At 44.3% G+C, this 23,838-nt stretch overlaps 1 protein-coding gene across 4 annotated transcripts in view; it reads right to left on the reverse strand.

Moving 5' to 3' along the window:
- Window positions 1–23,838, reverse strand: part of PRKCG (protein kinase C gamma) — an 805,390-nt gene that overhangs the window by 740,722 nt on the left and 40,830 nt on the right. For 3 of the 4 annotated variants that reach the window (XM_073602743.1, XM_073602742.1, XM_073602741.1), the window contains exon 2: window positions 1,850–1,897. In XM_073602743.1, coding sequence (XP_073458844.1) covers window positions 1,850–1,869 — 20 coding nt within the window. In that variant the 5' untranslated portion in view covers window positions 1,870–1,897. Of the gene's footprint in view, window positions 1–1,849; window positions 1,898–18,529; window positions 18,617–23,838 lie in introns of all 4 variants that reach the window. The other variant, XM_073602744.1, reaches the window with a different exon arrangement.

The following is a 23,838-nucleotide window of genomic DNA, read 5'->3' on the forward strand; positions in this document are numbered from 1 at the left end:
TCCTAACGCACACAGAAGTAAATGGCGTTAAACTTGCAGTAACGCACAAAACTATATGGCAATAAACTGGCAGTAACACACACAAAACTATATGGCATTAAATGGGCAGTAACACACACAGAACTATATGGTGTTAAACTGGCAGTAATGCACACAGAAGTAAATGGCGTTAAACTGGCAGTAACGCATACAGAAGTAAATGGCGTTAAACTTGCAGTAAGGCACAAAACTATATGGCGTTAAACTGACAGTAACGCACACAAAACTATATGGTGTTAAACTGGCAGTACTGCACACAGAACTATATGGCGTTAAACTGGCAGTAACGCACACAGAACTATATGGCGTTAAACTAGCAGTAACGCACAAAACTATATAGCATTAAACTGGCAGTAATGTACATGGAACTATATGGCATTAAACTGGCAGTAACACATACAAAACTATATGGTGTTAAACTGGCAGTAATGCACACAGAACTATATGGCGTTAAACTGGCAGTAAAGCATACAGAACTATATGGTGTTAAACTGGCAGTAACACACACAGAAGTACATGGCGTTAAACTGGCAGTAACGCAATCAAATAGACAGTGTTCAACCGTCACTACACTGATGCTATCTAAACTGTCCCTACTCTAGCTATACACTAATGTAAAGATTACTGACACGGTCTCACTACACTACACTGAAACTATCTGAGCTGTCCCTACTCTACATGCCCACTATGCAAACCTGAATGACTATGCAAAGCTAGACTGACACTAAACTAATATTCTACACTGACAATTGAAGCAAAATAGCACAGTATAGCACACTAACTAATAGCACTGAACAGAGCCCTGTTCTATCTGTCGAACGACCCGTTTGTTCGGATGTTCGCCGAACATCCAAACAACAAAAGTTCGGCCCGAACTTATGCTCGGGCCAAACCGTTCGCCCATCCCTAGTGTTCACTTTCAAGAAGATAGGAAGTGATAGGAAATCCAATATTTATATAACAAGAGCAAAAAGTGAAGAAAAATACTCCAAGCAGCTTAGATGGCAACATTAAAAACACACAAAGCTTTTCAAACACATGATTGGGAGTGCCTTAAAGTGTAAGTTCACTTTTACAGAAAAATCTGTAAGGTGAACTTACACAGGACCCCCTCCTCGCCACCACCCCCCAGTCCCACTGACCTGCATAGTGGCGATCTCCCGTTCTGAGCCCCTCACGACTCCAACGCTTAGACATCCCCTCAGCTTTCTCTCTTCTTCCTCCCCGCTGAGAAGACATGCTAAGTGGGTTCTGATTGGTCAGTGCCGCCCATGAATGCTCCTAAACATACCTCCTGATGGGTACGTTTAGGAGATTAAGTTCTGGTGATTTCTAAGCCCCGGAGCCATAAGGGGGCTATACCAAGGCTCAGAACGGAAGATCGCTGCCATGCAGGTCAGTGGAACGGGGGGGGGGGGTGAGGAGGGGGTCCTGTGTAAGTTCACCTTACAGATTTTTCTGTAAAAGTGAATTTATCTTTTAAGGCTGTATGTGATGTTACAGTACAGTAAGATTTTCATGGACAGTCTCATCGACAGTGTACACTTGTAGTGCAAAAATGGCGTGTATTTTCTTCTTATAAAATCCTTCCTGTACCTAAAATGAAAAAGTTAGTTTTTCTAGAGTTCCACTTTATCATGGTATTATTTCAGTATAGATTTCCCTTAAACTGTGCACAAACTGATCAGATTGAAAGTGGAAGGTGGGGCAAAATGTCCCCACAATCCACATATGGGACAGTGGCAGACTAAAAACTGTTTTAAATAAAATAAAATAAAAATACAATTATTTATATGTTAGTTATACTTACCTGTGATTTGTTAGAAACATTTTCAATGGTCTTGGCACGAGTCAGTACCTATAAAAGAAAATAAATACGTAATTACTGGAAGCAGTAGGCGGGGATTGAGGAAGGAAGCACATCCCGCTCTCCCTCCCTTGTCAAGTTCAAGTTATGAGGGTTTTTGTCCATTTCTTGTGAAATGTGACTTTAAGTGTAATGTTTATTAGCTTGAGCTTGTAATAGCTGAGCTAAATATGCTGTTGGTATAATTTTTAAAGATCAGATTACAATTTTATGCTGTTATTAAAAATATAATACCTATAATAAATAGGCCAATTGAATCCACATAAAACTGGGTCCAGTGTTATATCTTTTATTATAAGTTAATATGATTATATATATATATATATATATATATATATATATATACATAATGTTCTGCCTACTGTCCCATATCACATAGAAACATACAACACATATCAAGCTGCTATTAACAATTTATATGCTGCACCTACCTCTACCTAGGCAACAGCTGATGGTTGTAATGATTTTCCTCAATTATTCAGAGAGTGGTTTGATCTATCCAGTTTATCAATGAACGTAAATTAAGGCATTGGGTCACATGTGGTAAGCTTTTCTGGTAATCATGAGCTTATTGCTGCTCTCATTTTGATTTCACTAATTGGTTTAGCTTGTGAGCACAGGCAAATCCCACACAAATTTAAGTATCTCTGCTGGATTCCACTGCTCTTTGCTTCAGACATTGTATCCTGGGGCCACCTTGTATAAAGGAGCTAATATTAGCACTCAGGGGTATATATATATATATATGTGTAAAGTTTGCCATACCTTAACAAATCCTGATATTTGACATTTCAGGAGGATATACAGTGAAAGTTCACATAGATTTATTAAAGAAATGTGTAAAACAAAGTCACAATCATCACGCCATATTAACAATGGGCAATGTAAATAGGCACTTGTGCACCTTCCTGAATTATTTGGGGCCCATCTATACTTGCTCCAACCCAAAACTGGCCTGACATATAAATCACTGAAGTGTCTGAAAAAAAGATTTGTACAAAGTTTGAGAGTCTGGTATGTTTTGGTGGAAGTGAAAAACCATACCTACTCTTGTGTAAGCAAATGAACATTTTTACAAAGTAACACAAGGCAACCAACAATTATATGTACCACTACCCCCAAAAGAGCCACTTGGTAATTTGGATCCTCTGTTCTGAACCACAACTCAGAAGAACAACCTCAGCCCCTCTTACACACCTACAGTAGTAGACTGAAAGTCACTGCAAGCACTTTTAAAAACACCATTATGGATACCTTTGACGTGACCAGTGGTGTATTTAGGTTTTATGCTGCCCTAGGCCTGACTAAACGTGTGCACCCCCTAATTTAAATATGACCCACCCCTTTCTGTCAAGGCCATGCCCCTTCATGTTTTGGACCCGCCTTATCATCTGCAAACCACACCCCTTCCTCTTGAGGCTCCACCTTGATGGCGCTATATAAGTACCTGAAATAAATAAATTAATAATAAATTAGTACAGTGATAGTTAATATTTTTAGCACTGATCACTGTATTAGTGTCACCAGTCCCCAAAAAAGTGACACTTAGTGTCCGATTTTTCTGCAGCAATGGCGCAGTCCCACCATGTACTTGAAAGAGTAAAGACCGGGCATCCATAGTGTAAATCTATAGTGTAGGAAGCGCTTGTAGCTCAGGTACAAGCAGTTTTATATGTGAGTAGCAGCTACTTGTAATGTATTTTTAATCTAAAAAATGGATTTACACTATGGGTACCCATGCCCGATCTTTACTCTTTCAACATGTACATGGATTAGAGAAGTAAATATGAGGCTGACCCAATCTCCTATCTTTCATAAGGTGTAGATATTTTATTGTTCCGGTGAGTGAAGACACATAGGAGGGGAGCGCAGAGTGTGACATCTGCGGCACTGGAATAATGTGGAATAAGGCAGCTGAAAATCTCTGATTATTGGGACATGATTAGGACAGCTTGTTCTGTTGAAAAACAGGATCGCTAGGAGAAAATAAAGGAAAGAACTAATGCAGCCATCACATCTAATGCCGCATACACACAGGTGGATTTTCCGTCCGAAAAAACTTGGATGGTTTTTCCGACGGAATTCCGCTCAAGTTTGCCTTGCATACACACGGTCACACAAAAGTTCTCTGAACTTTCGACCGTCAAGAACGCTGTGACGTACAACACTACAATGAGCCGAGAAAATGAAGTTCAATGCTTCTGAGCGTTGAATTGTTTCTGAGCATGCGTAGGAATTTTGTGCGTCAGAATTTGTACAGACGATCGCATTTTCGGATAGAAACTTTTCCCGACTGAAAAAAAGAGCACATGCTCTCAATCTTTTGCTGGCTGGAATTCCGCCAGCAAAAGACCAATGGAGCATACACATGGTCACATTTTGACAAAAAGCTCTCATCGGAGTTTTGCTGGCGGAATTTCTGATCATGTGTACGCGGCATAAGAATTGGAGTTTGGAGCTGAAACACATCAAATTTCTCGGCTTCCTTCCTTTCTATTATTCTGACTGTCTGGTATTGCAGGCAGTATCTGCCTCCTTCATATATGCTGACACTTTGAATGTCAGCTCTTGGAGGGAGATTGGGTATTACCAGTGAATCGCAAGGATCCAGGTACCGTGCCAGGATTGCTATTACTCAAGTCCGGGTGTATCCTGCTGAAGTGATTCCCTCTTCCTGTTTGATCCACATTGTGAGGCATTCAACCCACACAAGCTCGATTGACCCACTACTGCAGGTAAGTGGGTCCACCACATCCGGTAAGAGTATCCTCCCATTGTTTTATAACAGAGGATTTCGTATCCTATCCACATCATTTGATTGTTCAATGTTTGGTCCACACCGCCACCTTGAGTGAAGAATCACCATTATACACTTATGGACATTCAGTTGTTCTTTATTTGTGTTTTTTTCTTTATTTATTTATCACAGTGAATATTGCCACATATATTACACATTGTGTTAAGTTTTCACTATATTATAATTTTCATGTTTTTTAGCACTACACTATATTTTTATATTTTATCTGGACTTTGAGTGTTAGCTGCTTGTTCCTGTACTTATTGGTTTAGCGCAGTAATTTCCCACCCAATTTTTACTGGAATAATGCATACAGAGGCACTGAGCACTTTCATATCACAGCTTATTATTGTATATAAATTATGTATTAATTATAGCACGGAGCACTTTGGAGCATACAAATTTTCACTGAATGCGGACTGTTTAATGAATTTGTAGCACAGAACACTTTATTGCAGTATCTGTATATTAACCACTTCCCGCCCGCCCTATGGCGGATTGACGTCCGGGAAGTGGTTCTGTTATCCTGACTGGTTGTCATATGACGTACAGCAGGATAACATGCCCCAGCGCGCCCCCGGGGGCGCGCATCACGGCGATCGGTGGAGCGGTGTGTCAGTCTGACACACCGCTCCACCGATCTTGGTAAAGAGCCTCCGGCGGAGGCTCTTTACCACGTGATCAGCCGTGTCCAATCACGGCTGATCACGCTGTCAATAGGAAGAGCCGTTGATCGGCTCTTCCTCACTCGCGTCTGATAGACGCGAGTAGAGGAGAGCCGATCGGCAGCTCTCCTGGCAGGGGGGGTCTGCGCTGATTGTTTATCAGCGCAGCCCCCCCTCAGATCACCACACTGGACCACCAGGGATCGCCACTAGGACCACCAGGGAAGGGGCAACATGTGGATGGCCAGGTATGTACCCCATGGCCATCCACATGTGCCCAGTGTGCCAAATCTGTGCCAATCAGTGCCCACAAATGGGCACTGATTGGCACCATTATGTTGCAGTGATGCCCAGCAATGCCACCCTTAGGGGCATCACTGCAAACAAGCAGTGCCATCAGTGCCACCCATCAGTGTCCATTCATGCCACCTGTCAGTGCCCATCCGTGCCCATCAGTGCCCATCTATCAGTGCCCATCCATGCCCATCTGTGCCAACTATCAGTGCCACCCATAAGTAACCATCAATGCCACCTACGAGTGCCCTTCAATGCCACCTACGAGTGCCCATCAGTGCCGCCTATAAGTGCCCATCCGTGCCACCTATGAGTGCCCATCAGTGCCACATACCAGTGCCACCTATCAGTGCCCATCAGTGCCACCTATCAGTGCCCATCATCAGTGCCACCTCATCAGTGCCACCTCATTGGTGCCACCTCATCAGTGCCCATCAGTGCCGCCGTATCAGTGCCCGTCAGTGCAGCCATATCAGTGCCCGTCATTGAAGAAGAAAACGTACTTATTTACAAAAAGTTTTAACAGAAACAAAGAAAAACTTGTTTTTTTTCAAAATTTTCAGTCTTTTTTTATTTGTTGCGCAAAAAATAAAAACCGCAGAGGTGATCAAATACCACCAAAATAAAACTCTATTTGTGGGAACAAAATGATAAAAAATTTGTTTGGGTACAGTGTAGCATGACCGCGCAATTGTCATTCAAATTGCGACAGCGCTGAAAGCTGAAAATTGGCCTGGGCGGGAAGGTGTCTAAGTGCCTGGTATTGAAGTGGTTAAAGGAGTTGTACACCCTCGAGGTTTTTCACCTTAATGCATTCTATGCATTAAAGTGAAAAACCTCCTGTCATGCAGCAGCCCCCCAGAGCCCCAGTTTTACTTACCTGAACCTTGTCTTTCTCGTGCCAGGGATGAGCACACCAGCTCTAGCCGGTGTCTAGTGTCCTGATTGGATAGATTGATAGCAGCGCAGCCATTGGCACCCGCTGCTGGCAATCAAATCCAATGATGAGGGGCTCTGGGGGGGCGGAGCCGAGTCCTGCTGTCTGTGTCAATGGACGCATCAAAAGAACACGGGAGCACACTCACAAGAGTGCCCTGAGGGAGAGCGCTTCTCCGACGGGGCACTCGAGAAGAGGGGGAGACAGGAGTGCTGCTGAGAGGCCCCAGAAGAGGAGGATCGGGGCCACGCTATGCAAAACCAACTGCACATAGGTGGTAAGTATGAAAGGTTTGTTTTAAAAAAAAAAAAGTACCTTAGTTACCCTTTAATTTAATGCATATTAAGCACTTTATATTTGATTGATCCTATTTCTTCTAAGATAGAAAGTAGTTATAAACTGAATGCAACTGCTCTTGTTGAGCACAGAATTAAGAGACATGGTGCTTTCTATCATCAAAGAGATAGCTTCTGTCCCTGCCTGTTACCTAGCAGACCCATGTGGCATTTAGTTGCAGCTTTTGTCCAGGTTTGACAAGCAGCAGGTCTGCACCACCAGGGACATTGCTGGAGTCATGTGTTTGCTGGGGACAGACCTATGCAGCATGGATTGGAGTTAGATGCTCCTAAAATCCTCCTCAGCTCTGTGCTAGCTACACAGGTATGACTGACAGGAGGTGGGCAGAGACAGGAGCCAACAACTAAATTGTTCAAACCTCTCCCTGTCTACATGCCACATAGGCTTGACAAGTGGCAGTAAAATGTGCACTGGACCTAGCACACTTACATTATTTTGGAGGATGCACGGTGCACCAGTGCTTGCTTGCGGGGTGGGCAGGCTGGCTGGGAGTTCCCCTCATCTTCTCTCCCATCCAGTAAACAGAGCCCGGGCCAGAAGGAATGCTGCGGAGGAAGGTAGGCAGAGCATTAGGCTCTGCCTCCGCAGTTGTACAGATTCTGAGTGCGGCCAGTCTAGACAGCCACCGGCCGAATTATGGCATGTCATCGACTGCCCCCCCCCACACACAGTCCGCCCCATGCCATGATGATACTCTATGAAGTGTATCGCCTACAAAAAAGCTGCCGGCCGCCACGGACTATTTTGCAGCGGGACTCGGGAGGAGGGGGGAGATTTTTATTGTGTGTGTGTGGGGGGGGGGGGCGGCTTTTTTGCAAAGTGCCGCCCTAGGCCTGGGCCTTGTTGGCCTAGGCTAAGACACAGCGGTGGGCGTGACTGTTAATTTGTACCAGGAAATAGACACAAGACTGGTGGTAAATGCGCTCAATATATTAGTACAGGTTAGAGTAAATGATGGTAGGACTATAAACAAGCATACAGTAGGTAGAGACAGACACAGTCTGCAAGCCAATGCAATCACTATGCCAAAGTAACTTGGACTAGAATTCTGTGCCACTTGGCTGGGATTAACTCGTGAATCAGCAAAGTCAGCAATAAACAGTGCATATAAGCATTAACTGCAATGTGAACGATAATACTATACCTAATTTAGAGTGGACCCTAGGAGGTTGGCTAGGATATGGTGCAATGTCACATACCTCTTTGTCGGAGGCCGAAGTTCTGAGAGGACTTCCCTTGCAGCTACTGTAAGAGCACCCTTGAAGGTGGTAACAGGGAGTGCTATGCTCAAAGAAGCAGGGGTTGCCAGGCTGAGGGGATGAGGAGATGTCCGCTGGATGGCGGCTGACCAGATGAGACTTGGCAGAAGGGAGAGGCAGGAGCAGAGTCAGGAGCCAGGCCAGAAGTCATGCACAAAATATCAGCCAGGAGTAAGGCAGCAAGTAGAGTCAGAAGTCAGCCGGGGTCATACACTGGTAATCAGGCAGCAGTGGATTCAGAAGAGCAAGCCAGAGGTCATACATGGATCAGCAGGCAGAAGTAGAGTCACTGGAACAAGCCACAGGTCAAAGCCAGGAATGGAGACAAGACAGGTCAAAGGCAAGCTGGCTCGATAACAGGAAATCTAATAATACTCAGGAACACACGGGGAGCTGAAGATCATCCAGCAACTAATGGCTCATGCTGTAGGCTTTAAATAGGCCACTGGGCGCCAGAATCTGTCACGCATTGCGTGCGCCATGGTACGCATGCGCACTGGCACATGAATCTTCATGGCCATTCATGCCCGTGGGCGCATGTGCATTAGCATTGGCAAATTTCTATGTGCCAATCTGCAATTCCGCTGGGCATTAGCAGATGTGCCAGTTCTTCTGCGGACTGTTCACTGACATGCAAAGTCCCCCTGATAAGTACCTCTTTGCATAGACAACAAGTAAAGGTCTCTATGTAGGAGCTATGAAGAAGGCAGTCTTTAGCCCTAACTCTTCAGTCGGCTAATATTCTGACTTTGCTGCCATGGAGGCACCAGGAAACAGTTTTTAACATTCACATGAGGTGCAGTAAACTCGTGCGATCATGTGCTTCACAAGATGGCGGATGGCACTGAGCTTGATTACAGATCAAGCGCACACATATACACAGCAGGCTGTGGGAATTCTATACATATTTTGACTATTCTGACTCCGATTGTTGTGAAGTGATTTATCCCTTGTGAGACCTCTATGCCTGGCATGTATAAGATATAATCACTAAGGACAATCCTCATCAGATAGTTTGAACTTACCAAATCCACAAGATGCTTTTATTCTGAACATCGGGTTACAGCAGATGACAGAATACAAACAGATGAATAGGTTGTAGTATTTATGTGGTCAAAAGATAATATTGTCTGTAGCTTACAATGCAGAATACATGTGCCCTGCTACATGTGGCTTGTTGCTGCATCCATGACACAGGAAGTAAAAAACACAGGAAGAAGGGTGGAGCATTACATATAAAGAAAGTGTGTCATAACATAAGGGAAAGTAAACTTGAGAAAACAAGTGCATTACCACAAAAGGTCACTAGATGGCAGCATGTGAACTAAATATAAACGTCCATAGAAAATGGTTAGGAAAACAATCTATATAAATTCTGGTATGGTAAATGTCACTATATACATCAGAACTGTAGTTTTGCAACTGCAAATAACAAACAGTGTAATTTGCTAGATGTCTTAAAGACCTGAAAGACATAAAAAGAACATGCATATAATGCAATAATAATAACTCTTAATTCAAGGCTTCAAATTATATCAATTACAGTTCAAGACACTTTCTTCTTGAAGTCACAGGCAGGATCCAGCAGCGTAGGCAAACAAGTTCATTCTCCAAAGGGCAAGAGCAGAATAAGTTCCGTGATAGGTCTGATGAAAGTCTTTACATTCCCTTGTCTTGAAACCTTCACCTCCACCTTACGTACCTTACCATCATCACTAGGAATGTTCTTTACAATAAGTCCCATGGGCCATTCGATTCTTTCAGCTTGCTGGTTCCTTAAGCAGAACAAGATCTCCAACTTGTATGTTAGGGTTCAGCCGTTGCCATTTCCTGCGTCCTTGCATAGTAGAAAGATACTCCATCTTCCGATTCCAGAAGCAGTTGGCGAGGTGTTGTACTCGCTTCCACTGGTCATAGCACAAATTTCCTGCTTTAAAGTTTCCAGGTGGAACAGGAACAGACCCAAGCTTCTGGGTAAGAAGAGTAGCTGGGGAAGGATAGCTGGGATCTCTGGATCTTTGAACACTGGAAAAAATGGTTTTGAATTGATTATGGTCAATTCACCTTCAGCAATGTCTTTTGCAGAAAGAAGCTTTTGGCACATATGCCAACCTAGACAGTGAGCATCTGTGGGCTTTGTGTGGAAGCAATCTGTAATATGAACTAACCTTGCGGTGGTGCGTACTAGCCTTCTCCACTTGGAGAAACGTTCAAAGCGTTGACAGCCCAAGACGAGTCTTTGTTCAGTTCTGGTGACGAGGATTTTGACTTCAAGATGAATCTTTGAATCTTTGTCAGGTTCTATAAGACTGAAGACTTCAGCTGTGGTCTCTTCTGGATGATCCAGCAGGAATGCAGGACCTGTTAACCAAGAATTTGCAAAGAGACTTGCAGACACTGGCCTGGTGGCATGATCTGCAGGGTTAATTTCAGATGGAACATAATGCCATTGTTCAGGTTTAGGTGCTAACTTAGCTTTCCCAAACAGAAACCCTACGTGGGCTTGATTAGAAGAATCTCTTATCTTGAGGTAAGCAACAGCTGCTATGGCCTCAGTAGATGCATCTGAGAAGATGTAAAGCTCTTTCCTCTGACTTGTGGCAAAGGAGGCAGAAGTGTAGCAGCTTGGTATACGGATTTCATCTAAGGCATGTAGAGATTGTTTCTGGGATTTCCACTTTGAAAGCTGGTCTATTGGTAGTGGAGCATCCCAATCTTTAATAGTCTCTGAGAACTGTCTAAGTAATTGTAGCGCACTACCCCCATAGGAGCTGCTAGTTAGTTTGTTCCTTTTCGTCAATGTGGTTCTATTACCCCCCTTACTTGAACATATGACACAGCAGACAGTCTTAAACAAATAAACATTAACTTTATTCTTTCCATTGATGCATAGCAAAAAGAATGTGAGTAGATCCTCCAGGAATATGAGCTGTCTTCATAAACTTGGTTCCTGTAATCGTCGGCAAATCTTCTCCCTCCTGTTTACTACTACTTCCCAACCGCACAGCATTTACAAATTTAAGTCCTAAGAACATTACTCTGAATAGAGTTCTTAGACAGACTGTTAGGATTTCTCCCGGATGATAACTATTTAAGACTCCAAGGTCAGCTTCTTAACATCTTCAGTCTTTGGAATTACTGTTCCCCTGGGTTTACACTCACGTGTACTTCTGAGCAACCGTCCATGCTTGCCATAGAGGGTCCTCTCCCAGTCCTTCTTCTGTTGGTAGTAGCAGCCTCCTCCTGTTAGATATTGCAGATTCCTTCTGTTATCTCGTCCATTTCTCCTCCTGTTAAGCCACGTTCCCCTCCCCAGAGGGGAGAACTCTTAAACTTCACCAGCTTCTACATACTGTCTTCCTCTGCCATTCTTTTCCCATCAGCCAGATTCCTTTGAGCATGTGACCCACAGTTTATATAGGCCCATTCAAATTAATGATTGGTTCAGGGTGACCCATACAACTAACTGTATCCTGTTCCAAATTTACCTGTCTTCCAGCACCTCTCGCTGGAAAAACAAGGCATCACTCTCGACAGAATGCAGGTGGTCACACCCCCAATTCTACTCTGTCATTTCTCCCCACCAAAATAAACCCAACCAGGCTTAAACCAAACTGGGTAATGCCTGGAATTTTCACCTAACACTGACCCTCACTAACTATTTAGCACACTCCTAAGTAGGTGGGCGCTACATACACCCCCTCCTGAAAACACAACTGTCCCCAGTTGTGGAAAATGGAAATCCACAGCTAGAGAACAGTTTCCCTACTTAACACAAGGCATCCCATATGTCCAGGTGTGTAGTGCAGTGCGTGTGTTGCAAAACGTTACCATAGAAAAACATAACATTATTTTACAGTTTCCACAACATGTATATGGTCTAATCTATGGATCCCTACCACTAGGTCTCATCTGAAGAGAACCAAGCCACTACTCTCGGAAGAGTAATGCTTTGATTGCTCTGTCTTCTTCTGTGTTCTTCAGCAGATTCAAACGCCGTCTTTCCAAGGATACCTGTAGAAAACAAACAAAGCATCCTATTCTATATTCTAACTATCACAAGTATGTTGTTGGCATGGGTAATTCCACTAGGACTACTGTCCCCTCAAAAGGAGTAGACACGCCAGGTCAATTGCATTCTAGTCCACGAGCCACATACTTTCTGAGAGACTCCAAATGGAAGTTCATAACTTTAACTTTTGAAATAACAAAGGGATTGACAGAGGGATAGTGTCCATGCTGGCCAAGCAGGCACTGGTACTGTTGCTCTGTAAAGGAAGTTCATGGGATAGCCCAACCTAACCCGTCTGTGATAACACCCCACAGGTAAAACAAGGGGGTCCGGCAATCGTTTCCGTGAGTCTCCTTCCCCTTTAACTGAGATTGAAAAACTCCTGGTATGCTGACCAGGTTTCTGAACCAGAACACGATTTTTATAAATGGCTCATCCCTGCTGCCATTCTTTAAAAATGCCCTGGAATCGTACCCACGTTGAATGGTCAGGTGTCCTTTGGGGCTTTGGTACATGCAGGTAGTCCCAAATAAGGTCCCTATCCCATTGTTCCCGGGAAGCTTCCACAATGTTCATAATTTCCTCTGGAACATAAGGGTAATCGAATCCATATTCTTGTGCAACCCTCTTTTGAATGTCCCTCTGGAACCTTGACAACCTAGGAAGTTCCCTAGGCTTTCCTCTTCCAGGTAACACACAAGAGTCTGGGGCCTTAATTGCCCTTTGCCAAAATGTAGGTACCTGATTGCGCAATGCTTCCGTAGATGTCTTGGTTAGGGGCGTTGGGGGTGCTGGAAAGGTGGCAATGCTTTCCGGAGCTCCGGAGACAGCACTTAGGGATGTGGAGCTCTCCACATACCACTCCTCCTTGTCACTGGAACCACCTTCATCTGGAGAAGACCAGATGAACAAATATTCTAGAGATCCGTACCTCTCCAGCACTTCTGGGGAACCCCAATCTCCGGCCCGGCCCTTGCATCCCCTGCCCAGCTCACCTGAGAGATCACCCTCTTTCACTAATGGCTCCCTCTGGACAGGTTCAACAAGGGGCTTAATTGTACAGGTCGGCATTTCAGGGAGACTTCCTGGGGCTTGCTCAATTACTCTAACAACCCCTGGATCCCCGACCAGACCACAGGCCTCCCCTTTGAATCCTACCTGGACCTCCGGCATTTCCGATTTGAAGGACTCTGGACGGAGTTTCTCCGCTGCACTTCCAATGGTATCTCGGCCCTCTCCGGCCCTCCGGAGGTTTGAGGCTTGTGGTGTGCAGAGTCTGGTGACACTGTCCATGTAGTAGTAGTTTACCTCCTGCTGATCAGATCCGTAAGCTGCAAGCTTCAGTGGCCACAGCGGGTCCAGGCGTTGACTCCTATGGTGGGTTTTCGGCAGCCAGGACAGATCAGGCACAGTCTCTCCACTCCATCCACTACTCCCAACGCTAGCCCACCAGTAACTTCCAGGTGGATGCCAGTGTCAACAAGGATCCGTTACTGCGATTCAGTATGATGCTGCATGGCCGGCAGGCTGGTAAAGCTCCGTGCCATCTTCCACTGCTGAGAGCACAATGTGTGTGACACTGGTAAACTTTCCTCTGGGGCGTAACTCCACCCCCTCCTCTCGCTGATCCAGCACACAAGGAACTGTAGCTCTTCATTTCTATTGTGTGAACCAGCGACCCCTGTGAGCAGGTACAATAGAACTGCAGGTTAAACAACAAATACTGGTTTACAGTGAAAATGCTTCCTTGCGATGTCCCAACTGTAGGAGAAATGGTCCCTGGATAATCTCCGGCACCACACCACTCCTTTTGTCCATGTGCCACCACATCACTCCCTTTGTCCTTTGTAATGGCTGGAATTTTCACCTAACACTGACCCTCACTAACTATTTAGCACACACCTAAGCAGGTGGGCGCTACATAAGGATTCACCTTGTATGGTGATGAGAGCTACGAATCCCACTGGATTGTATAGGCTGTTCACTACTGATAGAACACCACATTTGGTAAATGGCTTGTCTGCAGAGCTGACTTGAAAACCGAAGGTGTCTTTTAATGAGTCCCACCATAGCCCCAGACTTCTCTGTACAGGTGGTATGTCCATTATTTTGATGAACTCTCTGTCTTCAACTGACAAGGCTATTTTGTTGTCATCGCTTGTAGTACAAAACACTGTGGTACCTAGGTTGTCAACACAAAGGTTAGGATTGACATCAGGTACTTGGATGATGTCAAGAGGCTTCTCTTTTACTTCATAATGGCGAGGGCAGTGTTTGAAGTTTGAAGTGTTTGAAGTGGGATGCATGTCCGTTTCCTAACATGTAAGTTTTGAAGGAGTGGATCTCGGATGACGTATGCATTCTATCCAAGCATACGTTGCCCATGATTACCCAGCCTAGATCGAGTTTTTGTGCATAAGGGGCATCATGAGGTCCACTGCACTGCTTCCATACTTTGTGTACTCTGAAAATGTCTCTTCCTAGCAAGATCAAGATTTCAGCATTCATATGCATTGCAGGAATTTCATTAATAAGGTGCCTCAAGTGAGGATGGTGATATGCAGGCTCTGGAGTAGGAATTTCTTCCCTTTCATCTGGTATCTGGTCACACTCAACTTATGTTGGTGGGGGTATACCCTCTCCCTTATTGATATGAGAGACCATGAACCCATCGGCCCTTCTACCGAAGGTCTCTTCACGACCAGAACAGGTTCTGAGAGTATACGGTGATGCATGTCCCTCTATCCCAAAGATTTCAAAGAATTTAGGCTTAACCAGGGATCTGTTGCTTTGTTTATCTATTATGGCATACATCCTAATAGCTTCCTCGGGTTGACCCTTTGGGTATATCTTGACTAGGCATATCTTAGCACAACATTTGTGATCTAAGCCTTCTCCACAGACTTCTGTGCATGAAGAAGAAACGTTAGCTGTGGCTGGAGCATGACCTGGTTGCTCCACGCCATGACTTGAGACAGGGCTGGAGGTAGGAGGCTGCTGTGAATTGTCTGAGGGTGGGCCCGGATGCATAGCTGTAACATGTCTGGCCCCTACTGCATTCTGTGCACTTGATGACAACTTTACAGTCTTTAGCAAAATGTCCATAACAACCATAGCACCTGTAGCATATTCCAAGTTTCTGAAGAATCTCACTGCGCTCTTGTAACGTCTTTGCCCTAAGCCCACAACTATTCATAAGAAGGGGGCGAGGCTTCTTATGAATAGGGCACTGATGTAATCAGTATTTCTGAAACTTGTCTTCAATCCTCACATGACTGGGCTATTAATATTCCTGTGCACTCTTTCGGAGAGACAGGGAAGGTGGCGGGGTCTGTCTCTATGTGAGAAGTGATCTCAAAGCAAGTGTGAAAGAGTACCTGGTTGATGGAGAGTGTGATGAGTCTGAAGCATTATGGGTGGAACTGCATATAGATGGGCGTAGTTCAAAGGTAATCATTGGAGTTTGTTATAAACCACCCAATGTTAACGAGGAGGTGGAGACCCAGCTCCTTGCACAGATGGAAAGGGCCACAAGGGCTGGGACAGTGATAATAATGGGGGATTTTAACTACCCAGAAATTGACTGGAGTAATGGCACTGCTGGGACAGTTAAAGGGCAAAAATGTATAAACCTATTACAGGACAATTTTATGATCCAGTTTATTGAGGCCCCAACTAGGAATGAAGCTCTGTTTGACCTGGTAATCTCAAACCATGCAGGGCTTATTACTAATGTTCAGATAAAGGAACACCTGGGTAGCAGTGATCATAACATGATTTCATTTGATGTTAGCTGTAAACGAGAAATACATACGGGAAAGATAAAAACACTTCACTTCAAGAGAGCAAATTTTCAAAGGATGAGGGCTGCTCTCCAGGATTTAGACTGGGAGGGAATATTTGCATTGATAAACACAGAACAGAAATGGGAATTCTTCAAAAAGACTGTTTGGGACCTCACTGCAAAGTATATTCCCATGGGCAATAAGTTTAAAAGGCTAAAAACAAAACCTATGTGGCTCACGGCCAAAGTTAAAGAAGCTATAAACAATAAGAAAAGAGCTTTTAAAAAATATAAAAATGAAGGAACACTATTGTTGTTTAAATGTTACAAAGAATTTAACAGAATATGTAAAAAGGGAATCAAGGATGCAAAAATTCAAAACGAACGACAGATTGCAAAAGATAGTAGGACAAACCCCAAAAAAATTCTTCAAATATATTAATAGTAAAAAGGCCAGGTCTGAGCATGTAGGCCCTTTACAAAATAATCTAGAGTGGGTGACTGGGGACAAAGAGAAGGAAATTTATTAAATACTTTCTTCAGCTCTGTGTATACAAAAGAGCATGGGGGAGCTCATGTCCATAATGGGGGTGGTAGTGACACAGCCCCAAATGATCCCCAATGGCTCAAAAGTGATATGGTCCAGAATTATTTAAACAGAATAAAGGTGGATAAAGCACCTGGACCTGATGGCATCCACCCACGGATCCTAAAAGAATTGAGCTCTGTAATTTCAAAGCCATTATATCTAATTTTTAGGGACTCTTTAGTGACGGGAATAGTACCACTGGATTGGCGCAGGGCGAACGTGGTGCCTATATTTAAAAAGGGATCAAAGTCTTTACCAAGTAACTATAGACCTGTTAGTTTAACTTCTATAGTCGGGAAGATACTGGAGCGTTTAATAAAAGACCACATAGACGAGTTCTTGCTGTAAAAAAAAACATTTTAAGCAACAGACAGCATGGATTCATGAAAAACAGAAGTTGTCAGACAAACCTGATCTCTTTTTATGAAGAGGTTAATAAAACCTTGGACAGAGGGGTGGCTGTGAACGTGGTATACTTGGATTTTGCAAAAGCGTTTGACACAGTTCCCCACACACGGCTCATGTGTAAGGTAAATTCTACAGGTTTGGAAATATCAGTTTGTAAATGGATAGAAAACTGGCTAAAAGACAGAATTCAGAGAGTAGTGGTTAATGATTCTTACTCTGAATGGTCTAAGGTTATCAGTGGTGTACCCCAAGGTTCAGTGCTGGGACCCTTACTTTTTAATATCTTTATAAATGATATTGGGTCTGGGATCAAAAGTAACATTTCTGTCTTTGCAGATGACACCAAGCTATGCAGTGGAATAACGTCCTTACAGGATGTCTCCAATTTACAAGCTGACCTCAATGCACTGTCTAATTGGGCGACTATGTGGCAGATGAGGTTTAATGTTGAGAAATGTAAAGTTATGCACTTGGGGGCTAAGAATATGCATACATCATACATGCTAGGGGGAGTACAACCGGGAGAATCCGTGGTGGAGAAGGATCTGGGGGTTTTGGTAGATCATAAGCTCAATAATAGCATGCAATGCCAAGCTGCGGTTTCCAAAAGAGCAAAGTCCCTTCTTGTATTAAGAGAGCTATGGACTCTAGAGAGAGAGATATAATTTTGCCCCTGTTCAAGTCATTAGTAAGACCTCATGTGGAATATGCAGTTCAGTTTTGGGCACCGGTTCTCAAAAAGGATATCGGGGAACTGGAGAAAGTGCAGAGAAGGGCAACCAAACTGATAAGAGGCATGGAGGAGCTCAGCTATGATGAAAGATTAGAGGAACTGAATTTATTCACTCTTGAGAAGAGGAGAATAAGGGGGATATGATCAACATGTTCAAATATATAAGGGGTCCATATAGTGAACTTGGTGTTCAGTTATTCTCTTTATGGTCAACCCAGAGGACACGGGGGCACTCTTTACGTCTAGAGGAAAAGAGATTTCATCTCCCAATAAGCAAAGGTTTCTTCACAGTAAGAGCTGTGAAAATGTGGAATAGACTCCCGCCCGAGGTGGTTCTGGCCAGCTCAGTAGATTGCTTTAAGAAAGGCCTCGATACTTTCCTAAATGTACATAATATAACTGGGTACTAACATTTATAGGTAAAGTTGATCTAGGGAAAATCCGATTTCCTCTTGGGGATCAGGAAGGAATTTTTCCCCTGCAGTAGCAAATTGGAGCATGCTCTGCTGGGGTTTTTTGCCTTCCTCTGGATCAACTGAGGGTATAAAATTGGGTATATTGGATTGTACGATATTTTTTATTTTATTTATTTATTGTTTTTAAGGTTGAACTGGATGGACTTGTGTCTTTTTTCAACCTGACTAACTATGTAACTATGATTAGGGTCTTTATCTCTGTCACCCGAATCGCTCTGGTGAGCAGGAGAGGATACTGGTGGTGAGATGTCTGTCCTTTTAACAGTTATTGCTCTATTAAAGTCTCTACGTTTAGCTGCTATATTATCATACCTTGATGAAGATGATGATGATGAAGCATGCAAGTTGGGTTCGCTGAAGCTGGGATCGTTTCTCGTCCAGGCTTGATCACTGATGAACCTGCAAAAATATGCGAATAGAGGCAAAGATACGTTATAGTCTCTTTTGTACCTTGAGCCCTGTTGTGCCCATTCCTCTTACAGGCCGTATGGCAGTTTAGACACCATGAGTAGTGTCTAGGAAGCTTAGTCCAGGTAGACGCGGGTCTGTCTTTGCCAACTCCAGCTCCATGAGGAGATCATTCAGATCTTGGAGCTTGTGATAGTCTTTGTTCCCTATTTTTTGGAAGTTTTGCAGTCTCTTGAGTAGAGTGCTTTCTATGGCTTTAAAGCTACCATAGGCTTGCTCAAGTCTTGCCCATGCAGCAACAAGACCTGCATCTGGGTGGTCAACATGCACTGTTCTCAGTCTTTTAACATGATCTGCAGATTCTATATTACAGTCCTGCAAGGAAGCTGTGTATTTTGCAAACAGCCGCTGGTAGCATTCATACGCGGTAGATAAGCGATCTATAGAGTTTCTTAGTTCAGCTGGTTGATCATTCAAGTGTGACAAAACTGACATGCAGTGTGAAGTTCTGTCCCATAAGTCTGACAGATTGCTGGAGAACTCATCTCTAGTGGCTTCATAGTTTTCTCTGAGTTTCTGTGTAGGTTTTATTGTACATTTGGGTCTTACACTGTTCTGCAATATCTGCAAAATCTGCTCCCTGTACATCTGCAGGTTCAGAGGAATGATGAATCTGCGTTGGTTCAGCCAAAAAAGGGTGCTCAGAGTCTTGTCTAAACATTTTTCAGGTTTTCGCAAGAAATGGTACTGTCTCTTTAAGAAGATGAACAGCAGCTTAGACAGGTGGGGTAACACTGTTCAATGTAGAGAAAACGGAAAATTGTATCATACTTACCGTAATTTTCCTTTCCTGGTGCCTATCCATGGCAGCATACCTGTGATAAGCTCCGCCCTGGAGTCCTCCGCTCAGGATAGTTAATACATTATAAAAGTGACAACCATACCCCCATTAGCATTCTCCTATTATATCGAATATCATGGGAGGGCATGTATGCTGCCATGGATAGGCACCAGGAAAGGAAAATTACGGTAAGTATGATACAATTTTCCGTTTTTCTGGTGCCTCCATGGCAGCATACCTGTGATAAAATAAATGGCTAACAACAGGGTGGGTAATGCTTATAAAGAAAATTTTATCAAGGTAATGCAAGAGCTGACTCAATTGCCCTTCTCCCAAACTCCACTGAAGTGAGTACCCCTGGATCAATCCTGTAATGACGCATGAACGTGTTTGGAGATGACCACATGGCCGCTTTGCATATGGTTTCTAAAGAGACATTGGCCCTTGCCGCCCATGATAAAGAGACTGCCCTCGTTGAGTGGGCTTTCACCACCAGAGGATCCATCCCTCTAGCCTTATACACTTTTTGGATCAGCTTGCAAATCCAGGAAGCGATAGTCCTTGCTGTGGCTTCCTTCCCTCTATTTCTGCCCCAAGGAAGTATGAACAATCTGTTTGATGCTCTAAAGGGACTTGTGGCTTGCAGGTAGCATCTTAGCACCTTAGAAAAGGTGGGAAGTTCCCAGGCTTCTGAGAGAGTGGAAAGACAAGATACTTTTGGGACAAACCCCTGAACTGTCCACAGTTCCACCCTATCCAGAAAGAAAGATATGTGCTCATCTTCTGCCCCCAAGGCTTGTAATTCCGAGGCCCTTTTCTCCTGAAGTCACTGCAATTAGAAAGACTGTTTTGAGCATCAGGTTCTATAGGGAAGCTGACTCTATTGGGACGAAAGGCTGAGACATCAGACAGTCCAGGACAAAATGCAGATACCAAGGGAAAAGAGGAAGAGGAAAAGAACGTCTTACTGGAGGTTGAATCTTTTTGACTGCCCTGAAGAATTGAATGATGAGTGAGTTTTCTGCCCATCTTTTCTGGGTAGCTGCCAAAATAGCCTCCACCTAAACTTTAAATGAACTGAGACTGAGACCAAGGTCCAGGCCAGCTTGTAGAAAATCCAAAAGGAGTGCAGTGTATGGCATTGTAGGATCTGAACACTTGTCTGCCACAGACAACTTGAATTTATTCCATATTTTTGAATAAACATAATTCGTGGAAGGTTTTCTGGCCTTCAAAAGAGTCAAGATCACATTTGCAGAGCAACCTAAGGACCAGAATTTTTCCCTTTCAACATCCAAACATGCAGATTCAGCTTGTGAGGAGCTGGATGCACAAATCTCCCTTGGGAAAGAAGTTGAGGAAGCATTGCCCAGGTGAACCATGGCATCCTCCGCCAGTAAGGGAGAATAGCCACCACTCTGACTGGTTCCTCCATCAACCTGAGCAGAAACTTTGAGATTAAAGGCTTGGGAGGAAACGCATAAGCTGTCTTGTAATGCCACGGGCTCGGGAGGGCATCTACTGCTTCTGCTTGAGGATGAGACAGGTGGGAGAGAAATCTTGGCAGTTTGGCATTCGTTGGAGAGGCAAAAAGGTCAATTTCCAGTGGGTTCTGCAGATTCATGATCCACTTGAACACCGAGGGGTGAAGAGACCATTCGTTGTTGTCTTGAAAACAACGAGACAGATGATCTGCCTCCTTGTTCAGATGGCCGGCAGGTAGACCGCTTTCAGATCCAGCAAATATCTCTCCGTCCACAACATAATGGGCTCCACTTCTCTTAGTAAAGGGATGCTGCGGGTTCCCCCCTGTCGTTGGATATACGACACTGCTGCTTCTGGTGTAGATGTTCTCCCAGACTCGCTAGGACTAGATAGACCGCCCATAACTCTAAGACATTGGAGACTACCCCCTTCGTGGGAACATCCCACTTGACTTGTACTGCAAGGTGATCGCAGTGTGCTCCCCAACCCATCGAACTCGCATCGGTGGTAAGAATGGTCCAGGAGGAGCATTGAAGAAGACAAGGTTTTGAGATTAGGTCCTTTTTTGACCACCAGAGGACATCCCTCCTCATGGAAACTGAGATCGAAATTCGTTGACACAGTGACTTCCTCCTCCACTGAGTCAGGAAGCCCACTTGAAAACTCCTCAAATGCCAATGAGCCCAGGGCAGCATCGGGATACAGGATGACATGGTCCCAATCAGGCTTAGACAATTTGAAGCTGACAGGTGAGAAAGTGTTCTTACATGACACATTTTTTAGACTATAGCCGCCACTTTTTGAGGAGGGAGACACACTGTTTCGGCTGAGGTGTTGAAAAGAGCTCCGAGGTAAATCATTGACTGAGTAGGGGTCAGGAGACACTTCTCTGCATTCACCAACCACCCAAACTCCTTCAGGGTGGACAGGAGGATTTCTCTGTGCTCCAGAAGCTGCGTTGGACTGGGGGCTAGCAGTAGGATGTCGTCTAGAAAGTGAAAAACTTGCAGTCCTTTTTCCCTGAGGGGTGCCAGGACTGCAATTAACACCTTCGAGAATATCCTTGGGGATGTGCACAGCCCAAAAGGAAGGCACTGGAACTGGAGGTGTGTGGGACCCACCGCCACCCTTAAAAATGTCTGAAAGGCAGGGAGAATGGGGACATGGAAATAGGCGTCTTGCAAGTCTACCGAGATCATCCAGTCTCCCGGTTGGACCATCTGGATGATAGTCTGTAAGGATTCCATTTTGAAAAAGTACAAATGTATGAAACGATTTAATTTCTTCAAATCCACTACTGGCCTCCATTCTCCACTCTTTTTGGGAATAAGAAAGAGGGGAGAATAGAATCCTGTGAATCTCTCGGCAGGAGGGACAGGGATTACCGCTTGCTGAACCTGCAGTAGGTGAAGATATTTCTGCAGAGCTTCCTCCTTTTGAGGAGAAGCTGGACGTTTCGTTAGAATGAATGAGTCTTGTGGGGGATGATCTAGGAATGTCCAAAAATGACCAAAACAGACGGTAGATACCACCCAAGGATCTTTGCACCGGCTGGCCCAGACTTCAGCAAACGTCTTCAACCTGGCTCCTACTGGAGGAAGTAGGAGTGGCCTCTTGTCAAAAAGTTTTCGTCCCCTCCTGGGGGTTGGAGATACTCTGTTTGATTTCAGAAAAGTGGCCTGAGTACTTCTCCAATTCTTTTGGTATCCCTACTTTGACAGAACTGAGAGAAGCTCCTATTCCTGGAGGACTGAAATTTAGAAAAAACAACTCGAGATCGTCCAACTCTCCTGTCCTGGGGAAGTAATCCGATTTTCCTCCAGTCATTCTAGAGATTGCCTTCCCCAGTCTATCCCGAAACAGCGCTTTCCCGTCAAAGAGGATTTTGCACCAGTTTTGTTTCAACGCTGCGCCGGCTGCCCAAGGTTTCAGCCACAGAGCTTGTTTAGCCATAATTGTGTCCAACATCGCACTAGCTGAATACCTCACTGAATCGATTGCTGCTTCTCCTACGAAGTCTACAGATAACTTGAGCTCCTCTAGAGCTTTAATGATGTCATCTTTAGGTACATCTTGACGAATGGCTGTCTTAATATTCTCAGTCCAGACCCTGATGGCATTAGAAACTGAAGCTAATGCCACAGATGGTCTGCAGGCTCCTCCGGCCAACTGGTAGGCTTTCTTTAGGTCCGAGTCGATGCGCCTATCCAACGGATCTTTAAAGGAGGCTGAGTCCATCATTGGCAGGGTGATGTTTTTCGCTAGGCGCACCACTGCAGCATCGACCACCGTAGGAGTGTCCAAGAGAACAGAGTCAGACTCTGCTAAAGGGTATAACTTTTGAAGCCGGTTTAAGGAGAAGCGTTTGTCTGTCTTCTTCCATTCCCCCTCTATAAGATCTTTTAATTCTTCCATAAAGGGAAAAAAGGCAAGCCTCCTCCCAGCCAATAGCCTGCTTGACCGCAGAGACAAATGGCTGTACTAAAGAGAAGTTAAGGCCTGAGGGTTCTGATTCATCCGTAGAATCCTCAGATTCATCCTTGTCTTCTGTAGTCGGGGCAGGTGGCCCTAATGTGGCTACTGCAGGACCTGTGGTTGGTGGGCCTGGAGGGGTTGCCTCTGAAGCTTTTCCTCCAGACCCCAGAATAGCTGCACTTAAAATAGAAGATTTTACACTTTTTTTTAAAAAAAGAAACAAACAGCTAAGGAAAAATATACTATCTATTCTTTAAACAAAGCCGCTCTCTATGAGATAAAAAAAAAAAAAAAAACATACACAATTTTTTTTTTAATTATTTTCATTCCACACTAAAACTACTCATAAGGTTGAAACTGCAGCTACAGGAGCACTCCCAGGGCAGGACCTAATACAAACGAACCTAAGGCT

Source organism: Aquarana catesbeiana, linkage group LG10, assembly GCF_042186555.1.
Source record: "Aquarana catesbeiana isolate 2022-GZ linkage group LG10, ASM4218655v1, whole genome shotgun sequence".
Taxonomy (NCBI): Eukaryota; Metazoa; Chordata; class Amphibia; order Anura; family Ranidae; genus Aquarana; species Aquarana catesbeiana.